Source organism: Rhyacophila brunnea, unplaced genomic scaffold (assembly GCF_057557595.1).
Source record: "Rhyacophila brunnea isolate RB1 unplaced genomic scaffold, BYU_Rbru_1.0 scaffold_4, whole genome shotgun sequence".
Classification (NCBI taxonomy): Eukaryota; Metazoa; Arthropoda; class Insecta; order Trichoptera; family Rhyacophilidae; genus Rhyacophila; species Rhyacophila brunnea.
The window spans coordinates 24,964,167-24,989,001 of NW_028233068.1; the positions used below are offsets into that span (position 1 = coordinate 24,964,167).

At 27.5% G+C, this 24,835-nt stretch overlaps 1 protein-coding gene across 1 annotated transcript; it reads right to left on the minus strand.

Annotated features, from left to right (window-relative positions):
- Nucleotides 1-721: 721 nt before the first annotated feature.
- Nucleotides 722-24,199, minus strand: Osi3 (Osiris 3). The gene is given in 6 exon segments (XM_085954849.1): nt 722-970; nt 3,975-4,189; nt 11,578-11,732; nt 18,786-18,824; nt 23,458-23,633; nt 24,194-24,199. Coding segments are annotated over 6 exon segments (840 nt in total).
- Nucleotides 24,200-24,835: the final 636 nt, after the last annotated feature.

Genomic DNA, 24,835 nt, shown 5'->3' on the forward strand with positions numbered 1-24,835 from the left:
TACAAAATGATCGCCATATGCTTATTTAAAAATGGTCACTGATGACACAGCTTTCTTACAAAAAAGAAATCCCCCGTCCTATTGAGTCACTGCGTTGGATCAGACACGGTTACTGTAACTTTATATATAAGTAATATCTAAATATAAATTATATAGTATAAGGAATGTAAAGTAAAATTCATGGTATATTTTTTGTAGTTTATTTCGGAACAATTTATCGTTTAATCGCAGCACATGTCAAATATCAATACTTATTCATGAAAATTTTAAACAATAAAAAATAACAATTTCACAATAATACGAGAAAATACCGTCCAATAAATATTAAATACCTAATTAAAAGAATTTATAAAATGTATGAAGAACTCTACTAAAAGTGTAAAATAGAGGAAAAAAAGAGAATAGGAATGAATTATTAACTAAAAAGGTAGGAAGGTACTGAAAGGGTGAAGAAAGTAATAAATATTTATATGGCAATTTTATTAATATATTGATAACAAAGATTCGTAAATTCTATTGTCCTGTATTAAAAAAGTTATAAGTACCAAATAGAGTTTAGTTAAATTTATACTTTGATAATTCAGAATAAAATTAGAAACATTGAGATTTTTATTATAATGGTTATGTAAATGTCTTTTAAATAATAAATAACTACCTATAAATAAATAAATAAAACTCAACATAAATAATAAATAAAATTTATCAATCAAGTAGACATAAATTAGTTTGTAGGTGACGGATCAACGGATGAGATATTTTCAATGTTTTGAGGAGCTTGCGCCGTTTCAGCGGCTTCTTGAGGTTCAGAGGTCTTATCTTGTGGAACATGCGCAGAGTAGGCCAAGTCATGAGCTGACTGATCTGATCTTCCAAGTTCTCTTCCCCAGTCTCCTCCCCCATAACTATCATGCCCGCCAGAGCTTTCGTGAGAGTGATGAGGATGAGAAACCACCTCATAGGTAACGTGTTTCTGTGAAAAAGAATACAACGATAATAAGGTCCGACCACACTGCGTAATTGCAAAAAAATGGTCACGTCTCTACTGTATCCTGGAAAATACGTCCTAATATATTGAACCTTTATTTGACGCATAGCGAATATTATTGCGCGATAATATTTTCCACAAGGTATATCACAAAACCTTTAAATCTCCGTTTACATACATTTTTCAACTTAAGAAGCGACGAAAGAAACGTCAATAATGGTCGATTGTTAACTTTTCAAGATTATTGTTGCAATTGTGGTTATGTTTATTTTAGAATTTCACGAAAACTATGATTCAGAGTACCTACTGTAAATAAATACCGTGTAATATTTTCATCATAGATTATGTAGTCCTCGTCTAAACGGGACTAGACTAATTTAAAAGTAAATAAATTGAAAACACGGTAAAAAGACGGTCACACTAACTTTGATTGACGTGGTGTACGTTTTATATACTGGTGTTTCACTGTTTTTTTTTCAACAAAAAATAGCTGTTATTATAAAAACATAAACTTATACTTTGCTAGAATCTATTTTTATTTAAAAAAAAAGTTTAATTTTGTTTAATAAAAATACTAATGGTTTACCATAAAATAAAATAAGTTATGTTTTATATAGAATACGTTAAATTATTACTATTTAGATAAAATTGGTTTATAATGATTTGGTCTATAAAAATGACATAAAATGTATTGATACCCAGCGATTTTATGGCTTAAATAATAGAATCATTATTTTTACTGGAGATAATATTTTAACACTTAAGAATATTATTTTTTGGAATATTATGTGATTGTACAACCTTAAGGGGCCATTTATGAATAATAAAAAAGCTATAAAATCATTCTTATGGGAATAAAAAATTCTCACATTTATAATATAAGGGATTTAAGAAATATTCCCAGACGTATTCAGCTATATTATTTTTAATTTAAATATACGTATATTTTAATGTAATATAAAAAACGTGGGTATATATATATAGTTATTATAAGCTTTTATAATAATTGCAGATAATATTAACTTTTTAACTGAACTTTTCAGATAAAAATTCCCAGACTATTTTATATATTATCTATATTACAAAAATACCATATGACAATCTTATTTCCGGAATATACCTTTTAAACGTGTTATACACATGTTATGTTTACACATAACTATCATTAGCGGTTACTGTCCCCATTTCTGGAAGCGAGCCTAATGTACCGGTTTCTGTCTTACACTCAAAAATCAAAGGAACCAAAATAGGGAGAACAGACAAGATGGTCTAATCGCGTAATCACTTAGGTACTTACTTACAGTGATGGCACTGGGACTTGGCTAATATTTTGTAACTTTACATAAATACAAAATTATCCATCAATCTATAATTATTATGATTTTTCAGCTATCTATCTCACACTCACTGACTGTATCGAATCATGCTAATATTAGGTTCCATGACGACAAAACAGAACAACAATTAATATAACTATGACCTTTCAGGAAAAATATTAATTTCATATTAAAATAAAATTTTCCTATCTCTATTATGTTGATAGATTTTTAATAGCACAGATTTTCAATACGCCAAAATAAATCAAATTATATACCTAATTTCTGCGTTCCTAATCGATAGAAAGCCTTTGCTGCTGGATCTTAATCAATATAATATTATATTCAAAATAATTGGGTGACTAGGTACAACGAAATAATGACCTAACCTAACCTAACCTAATCACCGAACGATGACCAACGAAGGGACAAGGGTTGACTTCGTGCAATTCATGTAAGAAATCATAAAATAAGTGAAGCATGGAGCAGGATGAAAATAATTAGATATAAACAATAATTCATAACTTAATTTGTCTTTCTATTAATGATAATAACTAATAATAATAACTAATTTCTAATAATAATGTCTTTCTCTATTCTATATATTTCATTTGAATTTATTAATATTCAAATTTAATTTGGTAATTTCTAATATTGTAAAAAATCTGTAACTGTAAATTGTACATAAAAATGCAGACAACTACTCTCCTTGTACATAACAAGCAAGGTATAATATCAATTAAGAAGGCAATCCAATACAAATGTAAAACAAAATACTTAACGATGTAAACTATAAAGCAACTTGAATAAACGCATTTAAAAAAAACCTAACCTAACCTAACCTAAATAAATTCCATAAAATTTAATGTTTCATTTTTCCCCTGGCTGTTCTGTTTTATCATGTTCTGTTTTATTTTCACCATTCTTAATATGTCTAAGGCTTCAATAGCGCTTTTTTCAGATTTTATTTAACATTTAATATGAATACACTAAAATCAAATTCGATCACGCACTTCAATGTCAAAATGCACACGACATATTTTGTTATATTCCCAATATCAAATTAACTAGGCACTGGCTTTATCATATTCAAATGTAATTAGATATTAGTTCAAACATGATCAATCAAGAACAATTATTTGATTATTCAACACATTAATATCATGTGGCCATTCTGGGCCAACTTTTCAATTGTTTTTTTTTTTCAGTTCAGTTGTGACAATTTGTGACAGTTGTGACAATTTCAATTGTCACAACTGCATAGTTATTATAATTATTTCACGCTCAATAGCTTTGTATTAGTCCCATATTAACTGTATTTTTCTCCACTGACTCTACGGTTCACTTTAACTATTTTTACGAGAAATTGATAATAGCTACTTGCTCAACCTATCAGGTTCAGGCTCTGGAGTTCAACCACATATTGAAAAGCTACATGTGAATTTATCAAACCCGAAATTCAAACCCAAGACCCACGACTCCGTGAGCAGATCTGCTATCATTTGTCAATCGTAAGCAATATATTTAACGACTTTTTATAATATAATATAAATATAATTGCGGTTAAGTGCTATTTTGAAGTTACATAAAAGTATAATAAATAATCCTACACTAAAGATAAGTAGATTAACAATTCTATGCTATTCGTAATAAATAACTCATAATATACCAACCTGATGTGAAAACAATTTCTTCAGCCCAATGATTCCGGCCAAAAGCAAAGCAACCTTAGAGACAAGTAAAGCCTTTCCCACTAGAAGGGCCAGGCCTTTGAATGCTAAGCCTCCAAGTAATCCAATTTTCATCGCGGCAGCTGCCAAAAATGGAGCAAGGTTTTTGTATTTTCCTCTACCGCTCTCAGCAGCATTTGGCGATTCAATAGACATACCTATGAAGAGACTTATATTAAATATAATATATATGTACTCATAAAATTATACTATATATAAATATATCAATTTACATACTTTTATCATTTATTTTTAACCCCTTCCTTAATTTTAAATATGACAAGTACATTGACCAAAAAGTCCATCTGACAACTGAAACTATCGTTGATAATTAAAGTCTAATGGATTTAATTAAATTGGGTTATCTATAATCTGCTTTATTAACAAAATACGAACTATCAATATTGCATTGACAGTAATGATTAATTAATTATATTTTTAATGTGTTTACTACACACGAAAAGATTTAAAAATTGTTATGACATTGTTCTGTTTGTGAAATAAAAAAGGAGATTAGTCTTAAATCACTACTTTTTGAGAAAGACAAAAGAATTTGTCATTCATGACAAAAGAATCATGTGAATTTCTATATTTCTGTGTGAAATTTGGCTCGTGCCTTTTCTCGATCATGCATACACGCATTATTATAGTAAATAAGGCATATTCAACTCATTTGTAATAAATGACTTAATAATCTCACTTATCATTTTATATACACCAATATTAAATTATAGTAATTTAAAACAAATCACATAAAATATGCTTTAAAATGTATAATTGGTGATTTCCAGAAATAAATACATAACATAATTGTATATTCAATACGCATTAATGACAACATTTTAAATCGGTTAAACTCATAAATAATTTATTTCATCTGCTATTCTATTACGAAATAAATTCATAACACATAATATTTTATAAATAAACAGTCTCTGTGCTCACCACGGTGTAATTATTTGTTGAATTTATTTCTTACTTCTGATAAATAGTGCTTTATGATATTGTGTACTTATTTCAATTACTTGATATATATGCTCATGTATGTATTTCCCCTTTTCTTTATGAATATTAGGGTGGCGCCCTTATCATTTAATTCAGTTTGTAATATTATGTGTCGTCATCGTTGAATGGATTTCTCGAAAAGCGGTGTCGAACCCACTGAGAATACCAACTACAGCAACAACTGTCTCATGCTTTACCTTTACTAAACTAGTCACTAGTTAGCCACGTACTTATAATATCTGATGATATATTTATATTTATACACGTACAAAGTGTTCTTAGATAACAAAATTTTCTTTTCCAAAATCTCAACTAAGTTAAACAATTTATTATTTTATTTAACTAAACAACCATTTTCATACATTTTTTAATATTAATAATACCATATCCTTGCTTTTTCGTACAAGGTGGTTGTTAGTAATAAATTTTGAACAATCACAAACACCCAGGCTTTGAAAAAATCACATAAATATATTGTGTCCTCATCGGAAATCAAACCCAGAGCTCCTGGATGGAAGGCCAGCGCCTTACGCACTGCGCCACGAGAACCGTCCGAGGACCTCCTCATTCCCGTTATTGAGATAAACTATTATAATATCGACGTGCCCTAGAAAAACCATTATAAGTCTGAAAATAGCGTATTAAGTTTTATTAGCTTTTTATAATATCATATTTTTTGTGCATGTCCTGTAAAAATTTCAGGTCTCTAGCATAAAAATTGACAAAGTTAGGTTTTCGACGATTGTGCAATATATCAACATATTGCGTCGACTAAATTTGTGTTCACAGAAATTTCCGAAAAGTATAGCCATATCTAAATAAGCAACGTGTCGTGCGCTCTTTCTTTCGAATAAGAGGCTCATAATACTTGCTATTACGCTCTTTCACGGATATCTGAATAGACACCATGTTTTATATTGATGTATCACATAAGACTCGTAATTTGTTTTGGTATATCTTCGAAAAAGATTGATATTTTCAGAATTTATACGCATTAATAATTAAAAACTGGTCAGTAGTATTATATCCGAATGTGAAAATATTATATTACTTAATATAAAATAAATTCCTCGTAGAAAACAAATTAATTTGCATTAAAATTTGTGAAACTATATTATTTCATCACCTGCTTCTATTCACTGTGGTAAAGGCCTCCTCACGCTTTCTCCATTCTTTTTGGTTAATTATTTTTCACGGGCACGTGATTTCATCGAACTTAAATATCTTGTCAATATAGCATATTATTATAATTCTAATTATCTTACGTTCCTCTAAAACTACTGGATTATTGCATTCATTCAGCGGTCGTTTCATCTGCGATATATTATGTCCGGCCCATCTCAATTTAAGGGTTGGACATACCTAAATACGCCGCAGACTCTTGATTGCTCATTTATTCATTTGATCCTTTTTCTGTATTTGTGTGTGTTCGTCAACATATACGTCATTATTGTGACAGATTGTAAGAATCTTAATTTTTCGGATTTTCTGTTAATAATAATTAACAAGACATAAAAATTTGAATGCTTACATTGGAGACTAAACACCCTGCTATTTAAACTCAACAAAAGGTTCAGTTCAAACGTTTTATGCACTCTGCCGATAATTTCGATACGTATTATACCATCATGTATCCTAGTAGGAAAACATAATATACACTAATAAAATAAATTGCTCTTGAAATTATTACAAATTCCTACAAAAATAGTCGGTAATGTTATTTCTAAATTTGACAATTTTTATTATTTAATAGAAAACAAATCTTACCTAGTAAAGATACTTAATTTTATTATTTGTGTAATGGAATACATAGTAATTTTGGACTGATATTTATGACACAAATAAGTTAAATAGGTAATCCTTTTTATGACACTTCGAAATATTGAGTTTTTACAAAAGACCGATAAAATTTTGTGGGAATATTAACTTTTTATAATAATATTATGACTTCGGCTAAGATCAAAATAAATTCAAACATTAAATTATTGAATGTGGGCCTAAGTACAGCACATGTACATAATATTTTTACAAATATGACAATATAGCCAGTATTGTTATTATATTATCACTTTAAATATGTCTCGTAGACAAAATCATTAAATTTACTCACTTCTAAGTATCCTGGGAAAATAATTTTATTTGGCGGGATGTCCTAAAAGGATTAGGCGGGCTTTCACAGAGACACATTTATTGGCCGCAATAAAACATTAACAAAAATATACAAAATGCAGTCAAAGAAGCATTTATTCGTTTCTACATAAATATTGAATAATTTCTTTTAATTTTAAATTTTTGGGCTTGGTGCCTTATATTATACCTATATATTATTATAATAGAAATTTAGGAAAAGATGAAACAAATAAAACGTCGTGTAGATGGTGAAATGTACACAGAATAATTTCTTCGTTTAACTTTCCCATTGATTAGCGACTGAGAATTTTTATCATTAATTACAAATAAGTATTAAGTACCTACCTATGTAATCTTTGTGTTTATGACTAGTGACCTAATTGGTATTAATTTATATGATTTTATGATCAACGGTTTATAATTATCGTTATTTTCTTTAAAATTTAATTAGTACTTATACCATGTCTGATCGCGCAAAACATATATTGCATTTAGCATCGGGTGGACTTCAAAATAAATTATCAATTAATTTTGAAAAATCTAGTAGTGGTGAGAGTGGTAAGTACATACATTAACATACTTTTTACTTATTGATTATGATTGTTTTATTATTATGAAAGTTATTAGCTATTTAATCCTAGTAAAATTGGACAGAGTTTACATTTTGTATAATTACCTAAATAAAAAAGAATTAGATTTGAATGAAAATTGATATTAAACCCTGTTTCTTTGAAAGTTCATAATGAAACGCTTAGATAATGATATCCACTATTTAAAGAAAATACTATTTGATAACTAATTAGCTTATGTTAATATTAAGTTGATTAATTTATAAATTTAATGCATAACGCAATGATTGCTGGTTTGCGCCAACCCTCTAAAATAATTTAATTTTGTGCATTTCTTCATTGTAATTCATACTTATCTGTATTTTTATATATTTAACTACTTTATTATTTAAATGAGATATTTTATGAATATCTACCAAATCATGGTATCTAATGTGCTTGTGTATTGATTTACAGATTATACTTGTATATTGGATGAAGCAAGTGGCGTATTCTGCAATGTGAAAAACATGGTGAATGAAGAATCCCTTGACAACGATGAAGTCATAGGTAAGCATAATATGATATAACCACTATAACAACGTAAGACTATTCAAATATTATTCGATTCTTGGTGAAGAGACTGTGTGTGTATTAACCACTTATTAAAATATAATTCAATTTATGTAATATTATTTGACATAATTTGACAACAAACAGGACCGTTTTTTTATGCTTCAATAGAAGATTTTATTTTTTTAAAGATTTTGTGTTGGTTTATAAGTTTTATAACACTATCCAATCAAAGTAGAAGAAACTAACCCTCATAGGTAGTAAATTATGGGGAATAAGTATTTGAATTATATTGCGTTTTATATTGATAAAACATATTTTTTTGTTATATATGTAGCAGACGATCTATGTATTTTCTGAATACCACGAAATATTGAAATGTTAGAAAAGATTTAAGTTTTAATATTTCTGAAAAATAAGCAATTCTATAATGTTAGGTACTGTAAACTCATCTTTAGGAATGTTTTTTACTGGTATCACTCTGTTATCTACTTTTTTAATCATAGGGCATATACATTGAAGTATTAAATTATAATTTTATATTTTGTTTTTACAGATTCTAACGATACGACAGATAAGGATTACAATTCTAGCTATTCAGAATACTGTCCCAGTATAATTTCGTTTACATCAAGTGGTTCAGATATTGACGAATATTTTAAATGCGCATCTCCTGAAGTTTTGGATTACTTAATGGATGAAATATCGAAACCGCAAACTGATTTAATACAAACATACCGCAATGATTATCAAGATATTGCGATTCCGTCCACTTCAGTGCATTGTAATGACATAATCGCCATTCCAGAAATCATAATGGACAATGATACCTTGACAAATGAAAAACCAAATAATCCCAATTCGACTACACATGATGAAATGATGTACGATCAACGTATTCTCCATCTAAAGGTGCAAAGAGAAGACAACAAGAAATTAATTGGAAAAAAAATATTTTGAAAACATCAATCAATACTGGCTCCACATATATTTCGAAGGCAGGAAAAATAGTCGATTGGTGTATAAAATATCCAATAAAAGTAATAAAATGTGAGATATTTGTATTAGCATAAAATAATTATTAACATTATGATTGTTCTTTCCATATTTTTAATTTAAATTGTGTTATCAATAATCCAATAAAATTAATTAAATGTGATTTTTTTGTATTAACATAAAATAATTATTAACAATATGATTGTTCTTTCCATATTTTTAATGTAAATTGTGTTATCAATAATCCAATAAAATGTGATTTATTTGTATTAGCATAAAATAATTATTGACATTATGATTGTTTTTTCCATATTTTTAATATAAATTGTGTTATCAATAATCCAATAAAATGAATAAAATGTGATTTATTTGTATTAACATAAAATATTTATTAACATTATGATTATTCTTTCCATATTTTTAATGTAAATTGTGTTATTATGTATAAAAATAAACATTTTTTCTCTCTCGTAGTTACTTGCGTTATAATTTAATTTCTTACATAACTTTTTTTATCCTTCCATAATTACTAATTTCCTGAATAATTTATATTACTTATTGTACATATTAACAATATTTATATAAATAACTAAAATAATTACATTTTTTTTTTGATTTTTTAAAAATTATCATACTTAGATACTTTTCTGTAATAAAAACTTCGTACAAAATAACTGTATGTCAATATGTCTCCTTACTCTTTGTCATTATTTTGTATTCACGCTGTCCTATTTCGAGCTAAATAATGCGCTATAATGGTTGTTCCGTACAAGAGCACGATAACTATGGTTGTGTTTACTAAAATCGTATAGAGTAAGAAAAACGCGACGTAAAAAACCGTTCTATACCAGAACATAAGTCTGCTGTGCGGAGTCAGTGATCTATTTTGTCCGCGCAAAAGCATGTTGAACCGAGTCAAAACATCAAGCGCGTAATATTATTCCAAATAAAAACGATTTTTGGTCATTATCTTAGCTGTTAATCAATTAATTACCATTAAATTTTGATAGAAATATAGATCATAAAATGGTCTATCTGATTTACTGAAATAAGATTAGTAAAAACTCACTCATTTTATATGATGAATTTAATAGCGTAAATATTTTAGTTTTTTCGCTCTCCTGAACATTTGTGATTTTAGACTTACACCGGTTTTTCCTGGGGCCGTCGATATATAAATATAAAAAAAATCCTTGTTGTGCTTATAAAGTAGGTACCTAGTTTTTTGTCTCTTCTGTAAAATTTCAATTTTGTCTCATCAGAGGTTTTAACAGCTATACGATGATATTATATATTATCTACGATGAAATATCTCAACTTTATTATATCCTAGTCGTATAATCTAATTATTATTTTATTAATGTGTAATACTATAGTTTGTACGATTATAATAATAGTTCAAATACTGGCAGGTAAATGAGCTCATTTTAAAACTATGGTTTATTTTTAAATACACAAGATCCACCTTGGCCATCTCATGAAAAGGTTTCTTAACACATTTTTGTTAATATAAATGAGCAATGTTAGCCATTTGCTGATTTTATTAAGTCCATTCTACAAAACACATCATCAAATAAAACATTACATAATAAATAATTTGTGTAAAAGTTACACAAATTTTAGTACCTTTTCTACAACTAATGTAGAACCGCTTAACCAAAAATATGCGCAAATACATTTTTTCCCGTGCGAAGGAAAAAATGGGGCTAATATTTTTATTGCGTATATTTGATAATATTGCATGCCTTATTTAAATTGCGCCTGTTGTGTTGCCTTATTTTGCCTCCAATAGGTACATCCATTATGGTACGTTTTATATGTAAAGAAAAAGTAATAATTTAAAATAAAAATATTTCAAAATTAATAAATTGTCCAACAGCGCACAACATGATTTAGGGAAAATGTGGATAAATATTATTGTATGAAGCAAACATATCATTAATGAATTAAAGTATTATAATATATTTTCTTCAAACATATTTTTAATCAATAAACTGATACCACATAACCAGTATTGATAGCCACATTAAATAACATCAAAATAATGAACCTGGATGCGGAGGGCAGGAAAACTCATCAATATTGTCAGACGATAAAACATTGAATATTCTATTTTACAGTTAATGCTGGATTTCGTGTATTATGTTTGAAATAATATATTATTAGATTAAATAATAAGGCATATTTCATATCCTTCTGTATGTGTCTGTAGTTGTTGTCTCGATAAAATTGTCATAATTTGTGGAATCTAATAAACCTAATTAATATTATACTGTTAAACTATTTCCATTTACCCATTTTCAATCCACCGTCGGTGTCCTGACTGTTGGCAATCACCAGTTCTGCGTCATCGAACATTCTCCATCTGAGTGACCTGCTACTGGCAAAACTCCACATCTTATCTAGCAAAAGTTGTGTGACTTGATCATCCTCAGAGTCGCCGGCCGATCTGCTGTCGACAATCTTCGATATTTTTTCTTCATCTGTTGAACTATTATGTACATGCGTATTAGTATATCACTAAATCAAATTAATAATATAACGTATTTTTTTATTCGTATCCATGAATAATATAATCAAAATCTAATATTGCGATACACAAATGCATTGTAGGCTAAACCTTTCTATCTAATCCAAGATTTGGGGTTGTAATCAGATGGAGAAAGATACATAATAAACATCGTGTTTCACAAAAATTCCACTGACCATCGTCCTCGTGGTTAATGTTCATTTAACAAGAAGTATATGAATTAAAATTGGAAAAAAGTATATTTTATATTTGAAATGAAATGAAACCCACATTTATAATATTATATGGAAACATATTATTTTATTTATTTTAGTTTATGTACAAATATTAACATTCAAATAAAATTGTTGACGTGTACGTCAATTGCATACAATATTTAACTGCATGATTATATAACTTGTACTAGCGGAATCATGTTTATAATGTGAACATGATTATATAAACTTTACGACATTGGCTTCGACAGTTTGACATAAATGACTCAACTTTAGTCAAATGCATTAGTATTATGAATACTAGGTAATGTATTGATTTTATAAGCGTATTCGGACAATATACATAAACTGAATCCTAAGATGGTTGCAACATCGAAACTGCGTCGCTAATAACAACAGAAAACCACATAAGGTAATAAGTAATAACCTATCAAAGCCTTAATTTTCGACAAAAGTCTAGTTATCATTAACTTTTATAGGAAAAATCAAACAAATAATTCTTAGATAAATGATAATACTAATATCAATTATATATTAATACCTAATTATAAACAGTGGTGCTTAATTTAATCCTCAATATGACATATTATCTACAATGATTTAATTGTATTAATTAGGAAATTTTTAATAGGAAGATTTTTTCAGAATGTACGTTTTTCAATCAAGGGCTTAAAACTTTTAGATATATTATGTATGTGTCACATATTATATTATTATATAATAACACTGTATAAATAGATATATTTTTTTGCATAAAAATTACATAGACAAACAAAAATGTATTACACTAAAATAAAATCAGGAATACATAAATACAATTAGAACAAGTTTAAATATAAAATATTCTTAATAAATATTTGTCATTATTTCAGCTTGAATTAGTTATAAATAAATAATCTTCAATTGATTATAATTGATATGCATAGTAACAAAGCGATTGCGAGTTTTTACAACTGCAAAATGCACACGTTAATTTTCAGTGAATATTTGATTCAGAGGAAGGACCCAATAACTTCATCGAATCATGAGCTATAATGATATTTTATATTATTGATATAATATAAAGTAAAAATTTATTCTATTCATATACTATCTAATGAAACTATAGTACATTAACTGCATAATTAAGCGTAATCTACAGCGATAACCAAAACGTACGGCCATGAAATGGACAATAATATAATAGCTTAGTTTCTAAATTTTAAATCTAAAATTTATCTCTATTTGTTTTTATGACGTTCGTGATGGGGAAAATATGCATATTTAGAATGAAAACGTAATTTTTTTTAAATGATATTTTTGTTATTTTAATATTATTTTAATCACAATTAAGCTAGTGAAAAAAATATATTATGCAGAGTGCCATCCGACATTTTTGTGTCACCACAAATTGGGGAAGGACTTGTCATAACAAATCCCAAAATATTGTAATAATATTTATATAGAGCGCCAAATATTTAATATTTTGTTTGAAATGAGTGTCAAAATAAACAATATAATATAAAAATATTCATAATTTAATTAGAAAATTTGAATCAAATGGTAATGTTCGTAAAGTTAAGAATCCAACCCGTCAAAAACGTAATCATACTGCTGAAAATATCGATGTTTTGAATCAAAATGTGGATGAACTTGGACTTTCTTATGGCACTACATGGAATATCTTTCATTAAGATTTGCATTTGGAGGCGTATAAAATACAGTTAGCATAAGAACTTAAACCAAATGACCATTTAGTGCGTCGAAATTTTTCGCAAGAGCGATTTTTAGAGCAACTTGAAATAGACACATTATTTTATGAAAATACCATCTTCATCGATGATGCTCATTTTTGGTTAAATGGCTTCGTAAATAAGCACAAATGTCGAAATTGTAGTAATAAAAATATTCTGAGAATGAAACATTCTATTTTTATTAAACATACGGTACATAATTTTAAAACATCTCAAATATAATAAGATATTTTTAAAGCCTGATTATAAATTTAAAAAAAATAATCAAATTTTTCCTTTAAATTTTCAATAAGACTAGTACCTATTATTTATAGTGGTAATACAAAAGTCGTTCGTATTAAAGCAGAGCAAAAATATATTAAAATGAAGCTGGTAAAGTGGTCAATAAAACTAATGATTGAATAAACTACTTGTGATTTTTATTACAGGTTCATTTGTAGCAAGTTTCACACGGAGAAGCGGAGAGGTATTAATTATTAAAGACTCGGCGCTTTGCGCCTCGCGGGGGGGGGGGGGGAAACCCTGATGGCTTAAATTATTAAACATAGAACATGCTTTGCCTACTGATTCTCTGAATACTAGTCCAGATTCCAAAGAAAATTTATTTGTTACAATAATTTATTTGTTGTAATAAATTTATTAATTAACCGAATCGAAAGGATTCAAACAATGTTACTTTAATGAAAATTATGTAATTGCAATAATAAAACTAAAGAAGTAATAATAACAGACGAACCATACGTCGCACAGATTGAATTTAAATTGAAAATAATCGGCTCGCGTAAGTAATCGGGACGGGCTGCGCATCTATAGCTATTCTACGTCTATTTTTCGTAACGCTTTTGCGTCGGAGATCATGAGTAAAACATGTTCTATGCAGCGCTCGAAATGGAAAAGTTTACGAACCGGAGCGCTCGACAGTTTTCTAAAGATATTTACATAGTTATCAAATTTTATGTGTATTTCATAAAAATATGAGTGTTAGATTTTCTATTATATGGCATATCTAGCTTAGACGGTCAAATTATTTTTTCCACGAGACGGAGCGATAACTTTACGAATTTCACGAACAAGAACGGCGCTCCGGTGCGCTCCGGTCCATTTCAAGCCCTGGTTCTATGTTAAAATATGTAATACTTACAGATATATTATGTTTTATTCATAACATGTTTATTATGAAAAAATTAGGTCTAAAAATCTATATCATGAAATACTTCGAAGAAAGTTGTACAACAAGTTTTCCACGAAGACGTCCTACTGACCGGACATTCGTAATATTATAAGAAATCTCGCCTTAATCCTACATTCTAACAAGTCACTGGCTTGACTTGTATTTCTACTTAGAAAAGCCGGATTTCCTATTTAGGCTCTTAAACTATTTACTACTGAGGAGATATACGTATAAATCACATCATAATATTATGTTTGCTTTGATAATAATATAATTTTATGAATAGAAATTTTAATAAGATAAATAATAGCATTCATTAAATTATCATATCGTTAAGATTTTTAAAATAATTGTAGCAATATTTCATTCATTGCTACAGTATCATAGTTAGCAGAATAGTCGTCTCCAAAATCATAAATTGTAGGTTTGATCCCGCGGCTGGGAAAAATAACCACGTTGTGTTTTCAATTTTCCCTGATCCATTGCCGGCATCCAATAACTTAGGATAATAATTATTACTATTTAGGAATCATTTCTTGTTAAAGACTCCACTTTATGGATAACCATCCCATGGCGAAAAGATAAGATTAGTAGTTATATATTTTAAGTAGTAGTAAGTATTGTAATAATTAATGAAATGGCCTTTTTATTAAAAATAATTAATATTTAATTTATTAATAAAAATAAAGATTAAGGCAAAACTAAATTTACATAATCTTATATTGATTAAGACTTGGTGTTAATTATCTTCAATGTCCTCGTTATATTTCATGACAATACCTAGATGCATGTTCTACAAACGAACTAGTTAACCTAAATTTTACCCCACGCAAGTTGTTAATATATTTCTTACACGACGGAACTAATTCTAACGTGAATTAAGTATTACATTATTATTGTTTATTTCATGTTGTTTAATATACATTTCTTTCCACCGAGAAAAACTGTATTAATACAATCAAACAACAATTCTATTACAAGCGGTAAGTTGGTAACAAACGATGTATTTTTAAATGTACCTATTTAAAAGGAATGGCTGTTTTTTTTTGTTAATTTAAATTTTAGCTCAACAATTTAACTTGCATTTAAATTCACTCACCGAAAATAAAATTGTGTTTATATTTATAATTCTCTTTGAAATGTCAAAGTTTATTTTCTGTACAAATCTAAAAAAATAAAAACATCTATCAACTCAGTTTTGTGATTTTTTTTCTAATATTTGTATAATGAAAATTAGAGAGTATAAGATTTAACATTGCAAATTATATACACTTGGTTAAATAAACTCTAAGAATAGATGATAAATGAAAACAGTTAAATTATATTGTAATTTACCTATGTAGCTACTTGTCAGTATTTTATTTTTATTATACATACAATAATATATAAATAATTATTCATATTATAAGATATTATAAAACGATTTTTTTCCCTACCTAATAGACAAACACGTTATAGGTATAGGTGAAAAATAAATTTCATAAATTAAAACGAAATAATTAAAAAAATCTTTTAAAGAAATAATATTAAATAAATATTCCTCTTGCCATGTTCTGTTAGTACTGCTCAAATAAATTCCACATAGAGAATATTTTAGTTTGAAATTGTTTTTTTTTTATTTTTACAACAAGAATTATTATAAAATTGGATTCCTTCTTTTGATAAGTAGGTTACTTGGAAATACAATTATAATACAAACAGTTTTTTTTTATTTTATTTTATAATTTCTTTCTGCCTGCTTCTGTTTCTGAATACCTAACAGCCATTATTCAATAACCTTGTCCATATATTATGATTAAGGTAAAAAATTATTAATTTAATAAAATACCAAAAATCACTGCAGTATTATAGGTATTATTAATCTAATATAAAATAACTGCTAAAATTATTTCATATTTATCGGTTTTTTTCATTGGCGTTACAATGCAATATAACTCTTACCCGCAGCGCGATGATATCTCTTAGGGGTGTACGATTATTAATTGTCAAAGATAAAAATTAAAATTTTGGGATATATTATATGAAAGCTAAGTTTGAACAATTTGTCTCACACGTATACTGGAAATAAATTTATATATGACTACCATGGCTTAACTATTCTTATCCTAATATACTAAAATATATTTGGTAAACTTTCAATTGACTTAAAAGTGTAAAATATTACTTTGCAATGAAAATTATTACTAGTCAATGGAAATTTTGCCAAATATAGTTCACTATGCAATGCTATGTTTTATAGATTATTCAAGCTTGGCCACTTGCTCAATCCAATAGGGTTGCTTTGGGTACAAACACCTTTTGACAACAATTAATATATGACTTTCACCGAATACGAATCCAAGGACTTTATCAGCAGATACATTACTACTCGTTAATCGTGGGTGCTTTACTCATTCAATTGATTTAATATGAATTCAATAATAATAATAATAATAATAAGAAGGAGCTTTATCCTAAAAGCAGTGTGAGCTACGGATTATTACATGTTAAATTTGGTATTATAATAATTATATCTGAAAGACTAGAGAGGGTTGAAGAATGTAATAATTATGTATGTTTCAAATTTATTGCGGTCAACCAATGATAAAGAATTTGTAATAATATAATGATAATAATATGAAAGACCCTAGATCCCTACATACACTACTTGATTTTTTGTATAAAATTGTCAAAAATTCATATCTTGTCGTACAATAAACTAAGACAATAATTAAATCATCCAACGTTCAACCTATATGGAGATTAACTTACTGATGAAAACATTAAAACTTTTTGAGTTTTCTAGAAACCATTTTGATAATACGCAAAGTTTTTATGTATTATATATGTTAAAAAATGACAATTTTACTAGCTATGAAACAATACTTAAGTAGATATTTCATCTCGCTCTCTATAACCCAGTTTTATCAACAATCTGACCATGTTCGATTCTAATAAGATCATATGGGCCTCGACGGAGTGGAGGTTTGTATTAACAGATTCTGTTTTTACGAGAAATGGATGTCAGCCACTTGCTCAACCTATTAAGTCTATAATAGACTCATACACAAATTGAAAAACAATATGACGTATACTTGCCAGACCCAGGATTCAAACCTGGAACCCACGACGTGTTAGGCGGACGTTTAAAATACTAATATGTTTTGTATAAAAATAATAAAATGTAAATAGTTATTTGAGACAGCACTATTATTTTCCTGAATGAAAATTGGATTAGGAAGATACCTGCTCATTATATCATATTAGTTTTTAAATTATGCAAAATATCACCAAACACATAGTTTTTATCAAAATTATAAAATTATAAATTACAATAAATTGTCGTGGTTTATTAGATATTTCGGTCGACACACCATTATCAACACTACCAGTTTAATATCTTATAGAATGTAAAGTAATATATTATATTATTACCATTTCACCAAATTGATTTCTATGAAATAAATGCTAACTCAATTAATAGTTATTACTATTTATTCTTGAAAAGTGTTATTTATACAATCGTGCTTTTTTATTTTGTGTAATTATAATCATTTGTCTATAAATATATCACCAGAATAATAATAAAAATAATTTAATTGAGATGACATCAATTCTCATAAAAATTTCATAAAATAAGAAATAAGTATTTTCAAAACGTCATATTAAACTAATGACAAATTAAAAATTAAAAAAAATAATATTACAATGGAACAAATAAAAAAATCTACTGAATTTTTAGTAATACATACCTACAACTATTTTTTTAACAAATATTTATTAACATTCTAATTGATTTATGTTTTGTACTATTCCATTTGAGTCGTTTTTTGTGACCCGGGTTTCACCTTTCGGCATTTTCATGCGCAAAGACTTCAACTATTCATATTTTATTTTTATACTTGATCCTTGACTTAATAGGTAGGTCATAAAGTTTTTACATATTTTATTTTAATAATTTATTAAGATAAGTTAAAATTATCTGTATTTTTATCAGTGTGTACCTTTGGTGAGTGCGTTTAGAGCCTAAAGTTGCCGAAAGAACTCAAATGGAATAGTACAAAACTTAAATCTTAATTCAAATTCCATCAAGCATATTATTTAAGATAGTAGATACATTAAGATAGTATTAATATTATAAATATTTATTTCATAATAATATATAATATTATACTAATTACTGTTCTTGTACTTTCGTGCTTTTATGGATATGTGAGAATTATTAAAATATTATTGAATCTACTGAATTTCATGGATGGTATATTATTAAAATTAAACATTGTTTCGTTATGTTTATTTCTATTATATATTATACGGAAATCTATAAAAAGGTCCAGGAAATGTAAATATAACAATGTTAAAATATAAATAAATCCGTGGCCGTTACCCTTGAAATATATTATTATGCAATATTTGCGGCGCGTAATAATAATATTATAAAATTTCCTTTACGTCAGTATAATTTTATTTATGTATATTCTGAAAACTATATTTAGCTCCTTTTACTACTCAATATATCTGTGAACTTAATTAGGTTTCAATAAATAGGACGTAATAAAGTAAATAAGTAAGTTATAAAGTTTAGCAGACTATGAGGGTATCTATGTAGGTACATAGTATATGATGGAGCTTATATTGACAGTCTTTTCTTTACGAGGAATTAGTTTATGTTATTTATTCTACCGACATGGTTTTGACACTGAATCACATACAAGCCTAGTGAAAAATAAATAAAAATATTATTTTTTGTCTAGCCACGGGATTGAATCCATGTATTCAAAAATGACCATTTTAGTAGCACGCACTGTGAGACAAGATGATTAAACATCATTTAAATTTATTATTTGTACAATAAATATTATTAAATATGATATTCATACTACATTAGAAATTATTGTATAAATTTAAAAATATTGTAAAACTCACATATTTTTTATTCGAACGAAGTTTTTAGCGATTTTTATATTAAATAATAATGGTATGAGTAAAAATACTATTATTGAATATAAAATAGTAATTACTGGAAAAGTGTATCAGTTTCCTATGGCTAACGGTCGCCAATACATTGATAAAAATATCAATCTCATGAAACATGTCTAACAAGTAAGTAAAACTAGGTTTTAAGGTCACGTACGTCAAACAAATCGAAACGTGTTCCGCCTAGGAGTGCAACTGGCACAGTGATTTTATTTACAATTTTCATCGTAATTGTTACACTAGTTTTCCTATGCGAGATATTTTTTTTCATTTGGTGTCAATGACTGAAATAAATTAAGTGTAATTCCTAAACATGTTATAAATGTATAATATGAAATCAGTGCGTAGTTAGACACATATTAGCTTCCCATTAATAAACTCATCGGATTAGTCATGATAAAATTTTCTCAACAAATGAATAATAAAAGATTGAAACCAAAAAAATGTACCATGTTTTATACGCAGGGGTTGAATATTAACACTCTTAATTACCACTTATGCTAAATCTAGTACATTTTAAATGGTGTAACTATAAAAAAATGCTTTGGTACTTAATTGGTAGTGATAAACAGTTTTAATTTTTATCACAAAATAATAACCACATATTTTATAAATAGTTTTAAAAAGTATTTCATAATTTAAAAATTATGTTACATTTACATAGTCAAAAAAAAATTAAATTACCGTTTGGTGAAATTAACAATGTCGTGTTTATAGTGGTTAGGGCATATTATATTAGCGAAGTAAGTAATTCTAACCAGCTATAGCATACTTGCCACAATTATAATAATATACATGACTACCGAATCAGAAATTAATCACAACGACGCCACCCTTGCAAACTATTTAATAATAATAGAAATTGTATACTTTCAAATTTTATTTTATTGCATTATTTTGTCAAAATCTTCGGATCTCTTAGTGAGGTTTGGTTGATGCGAGGATGCATATTTTTATATATTTTTTTAAATGCTATAAATATTCACCTGTAATGGGTAATAAACCAAGCCACACAATACGTTTAATTTAGACATACTTCCCTCTTAGATACACAAAAAACTAAACGAAGACACAGTAAAGCTATTGAACAACAGATACACAGCATCCACTATACTATAAGATCATGGAAATTAAATTTATTTTAATTCCGCCACCACTCTTTCCAGGAACATAAAATCATCACACAAACTCACATAGGCTATGGAGCACTGAGAGCTTATCTAAACAGATTTGATTCAAATGGAGAGACGATTATTGCTGTCCAGGTGACGACAACATGTCTCAAACAGTGTGACATGTCATTAACGACTGCCCATTATTAGAAAAAGATCAGAAGGCATTCGCAGCTTTATGAAGATAATACGAAAATCACGAAATATCAAACAACGAATCAAACAAACAAAGGAATGATTCGTAATAGATAATTTTTTTTAAAGTATCTAGGTATCTGAGTTTAATGCTTATTTATACACTTTTAACTCATGAAGCGGACAAAAAATGTAAATTTACTACAAATTCAATTTGCTAAAAAATAATAGCTTCTGCTAATTGGCTTAAAGATTATTCTTAATCCTAAGCCTTTTTAACTTTTTCGGTTTTACTTTCATATATTATTATGTTGGCTCAGTCAACAATAAAGACGAATTTTCAATGTGCGGTTTTTTCGTGATGATTTTGCCACATAAAAACGTGTATCTATTTGCTCATGTTAGGGTTAGTAATAATCCTGACTATTAGGGATTCTATCTCATCAAGTCTTTCTCATTTACTCTTTAACTGAAATAAGCAAAAATACATTCGTATGCTGTCTATATTATATAATATAAGGAACATTTATGTATGCTTTAATTTTACATTAATAGTGGATAGATATTCGAATAAGTATATCTGAAATATCAAACACAGGATTGCTTCAATTTGCCTATTTCTTTTAACTATGTACCTATTTATATTTTTTTTTCAAACTATCCATATAACCACAGACCATTCATTTTATAAGATATTAAGAAATAGCAATTCACGTCATAATATATATTTTCTTAAGAATCTTGGTCACTCCATATTATGGGGGTAGGTAAACATTCTTCTTAGCTATGATTATTTTAATGTAAATATTTTTAATAATAAAAGTTAAATAAATATGCAAGTATGTATTTAAGTACCTACTGAAAAATAAATAGGTCTTTATTTTTTGTTTTGAAAAATCCGTTGAAGAATCATAAATAGTTTTTATTTAGCAGAATTTTGAATTTGCATTGTTTAAAATCACTTTTGGGTATTTTTAATGAATCATACAAACAATGTGCTTAGAAAAGCGAATATATTATTACTAATATTTTATATATTTGAATAAAAGTCTGGGACTAATTCGTATTTTTATTTAAAATAAAATTTTATTTTTCAAACGTTCGCCGGGATTGAATTTACTCGCTTATTCAAACAAGCTTCGAAATGAAATTAATGATTATTATTTTTACTTCCATTGTATTTATCCATTTCGAAAAATTTGAATTATTTTCTCATGAACAGTTGGCATAAAAAATCCATTATTTTTTTCAGCTTGGTCGTTATTTTCAGACTCGATAATATTAAATTGATGTGCTTTTCTATATGTGTAGTTGTTTTTATCAAACTACACTTTGCTATAAAACCTACTGAAAGGGTATAAAAAATATAAATATTTTCAGTCCAATAACTAAATGTAAAATATCCACGTTCGCTCATAAAGCGAACATTAAATTAAAAAAAACAATATTTATTTTTTATTTCCAGCCGCAAGGTCGATCCTGTGACCTATATCTCTAAAAATGGACACTTTACTAACACAAACTACGGAGACGTAAGCAATTGTATCATTTTAACAAATATTTTTTGTTGTAACAGTTGATTAAATAATAAATATATTGTAGTATTGTTTTCTACATGATATAAACAAAAATTACTTTACAATCTGGAATCTGTATAATACCAAAATAAGTACTTATTATCTGTATTTTAACTATGAGTAAATTTATAATTCGAAAATAATAGTTTGGATAGCATGTATTATAAAATTGCGAATAAATATTATAAAATCATATTTTACTGTTTTCAGATGTGAAATATTACTTTTTTCATCTCATTAAAACTCATAATTTTTTTTTTTTTACACAAAATACTCAAGCAAGTAGATATCCTTTTTTAAAACCATATTTGATCCCAATAAGATTAAATGGGCCGCCATATGGTGGAGCCTGTATTAAAAGATTTTTTTATTACGAGAAATGGATGTTAGCTAGTTGCTCAAGGTCCATACTCAATACTAACCCGGGATACACGGCATTATTAGCCAACGTGTTATCCACTTGGTCATCGTAGGCGTATATACCTATACTAAAATTATGATACAAAATGAATGGTATTTATTGTTTTAAATTATAATACTTTATAATATATATTAAATTACAATGTACCTAAAAAATATAATGTTATATTATCTCTTATATTATATTTATATTTTTATTAATCAAAAGATTACATATTATTACCATTGATATAAATTGTATACAATTATGATCATATTAGTATACCTGTTTTGTGTGATTTCCAAGTCTTCGCCGACACTAATTGCGGCTTTTTTGAGCATCTTATTCATATAAGTGACCAATTTAAGCATGACGCAGGAGCTCACATCACGCTGGGAGCATTTCACATTCATCTTTCGGATTAGGATTTCTTCTAATTGGCTTCTTTCTGACGAGGGCACCTGTTGAGTCAGTAAAAATATCTCATCAAGTTAATATACTAAAATAAACCATAATATTATGACTACATATTATAAATACAACATATAAATAATTTTTTAACAATGTCTTTTCGTTCAGTATTCAGTAGACAGGAACTTAGTGGTTGTGAGGTGGGTTAGTATTCAATTCAAACCGGTTAAATATAAATTCAAAAAATCACTTGTACACATGTATACAACAGTTGATTTAAAAAAAATTTTAACTATAAATTATTCGAAAAACTATGGAATGTAGGTACCCTCAAAAGAACCTTCATAAAATTCGATGTACTATTTAAAATAAAATTTTAAATGAACACACATATATTTTTTAAAGTTTTTTTTAAATCAAAATTTTTTTTCTTATGTACAATTCTTATTTTCCATTCATTCTTTAAATGGAGATATTAAAATCTCATTTTAGTCAAAATATAACTTATGTAGCTACAACTAGTGGTTTGTCAGAAAAAAGCCTCAATATATGAGTACTATTTGAGCTTTGTCCTTTGCTTAGTATTTTTTTTTGTAATAAATTATTTAACCCTCATTTCGGTACCTACATTTTTTATTTAAATCATTAAATTTCGCAATAGTTTCAGTATTTTTTTTCATAATTTTAGGTACAATACGGAATTCCGTATATATTATAACACACGGAAAATAATATTTCTTTAACCGAAAAATGAAATACTTATAGAAATGTATTCTGCAATATGATTTGTATATCTCGAGTGTAGCATATTTAATAACAATTGATGAAAACGGACAAGAAAAGAATCGCAATAGCAAAGTACGTGGCTAAAATTACTGATATAGAAGAGTAGAACTTCCAACGTGTCTCCTGGGAAAGTTTTTTTTATTTGTACATTATGCAACAGACACATTCGCCGCAAGGGAAATAGTATGGCAAAGAATTGACGCATTTGAAATTTAGTAGGAACTGGAGACGGACACACGCGTCAATTGTTACTAAGATAAACATCTCTGGCATACTCCCCTTGATTTACCCTTACCGCAGTATACCGCTTTGGTCACATCACCCGCATAGTAACTATCTTAGCGTTAGATAATAGAACGGTAACCTGTACGGTTGAAGGCCGGATAGAATGTGGTTGTTCCGTCAGATAGATGGACGAAATTGAGAGTACCGCAAGAATTTCCCTGCAATTTATCGTTTGTGCTGT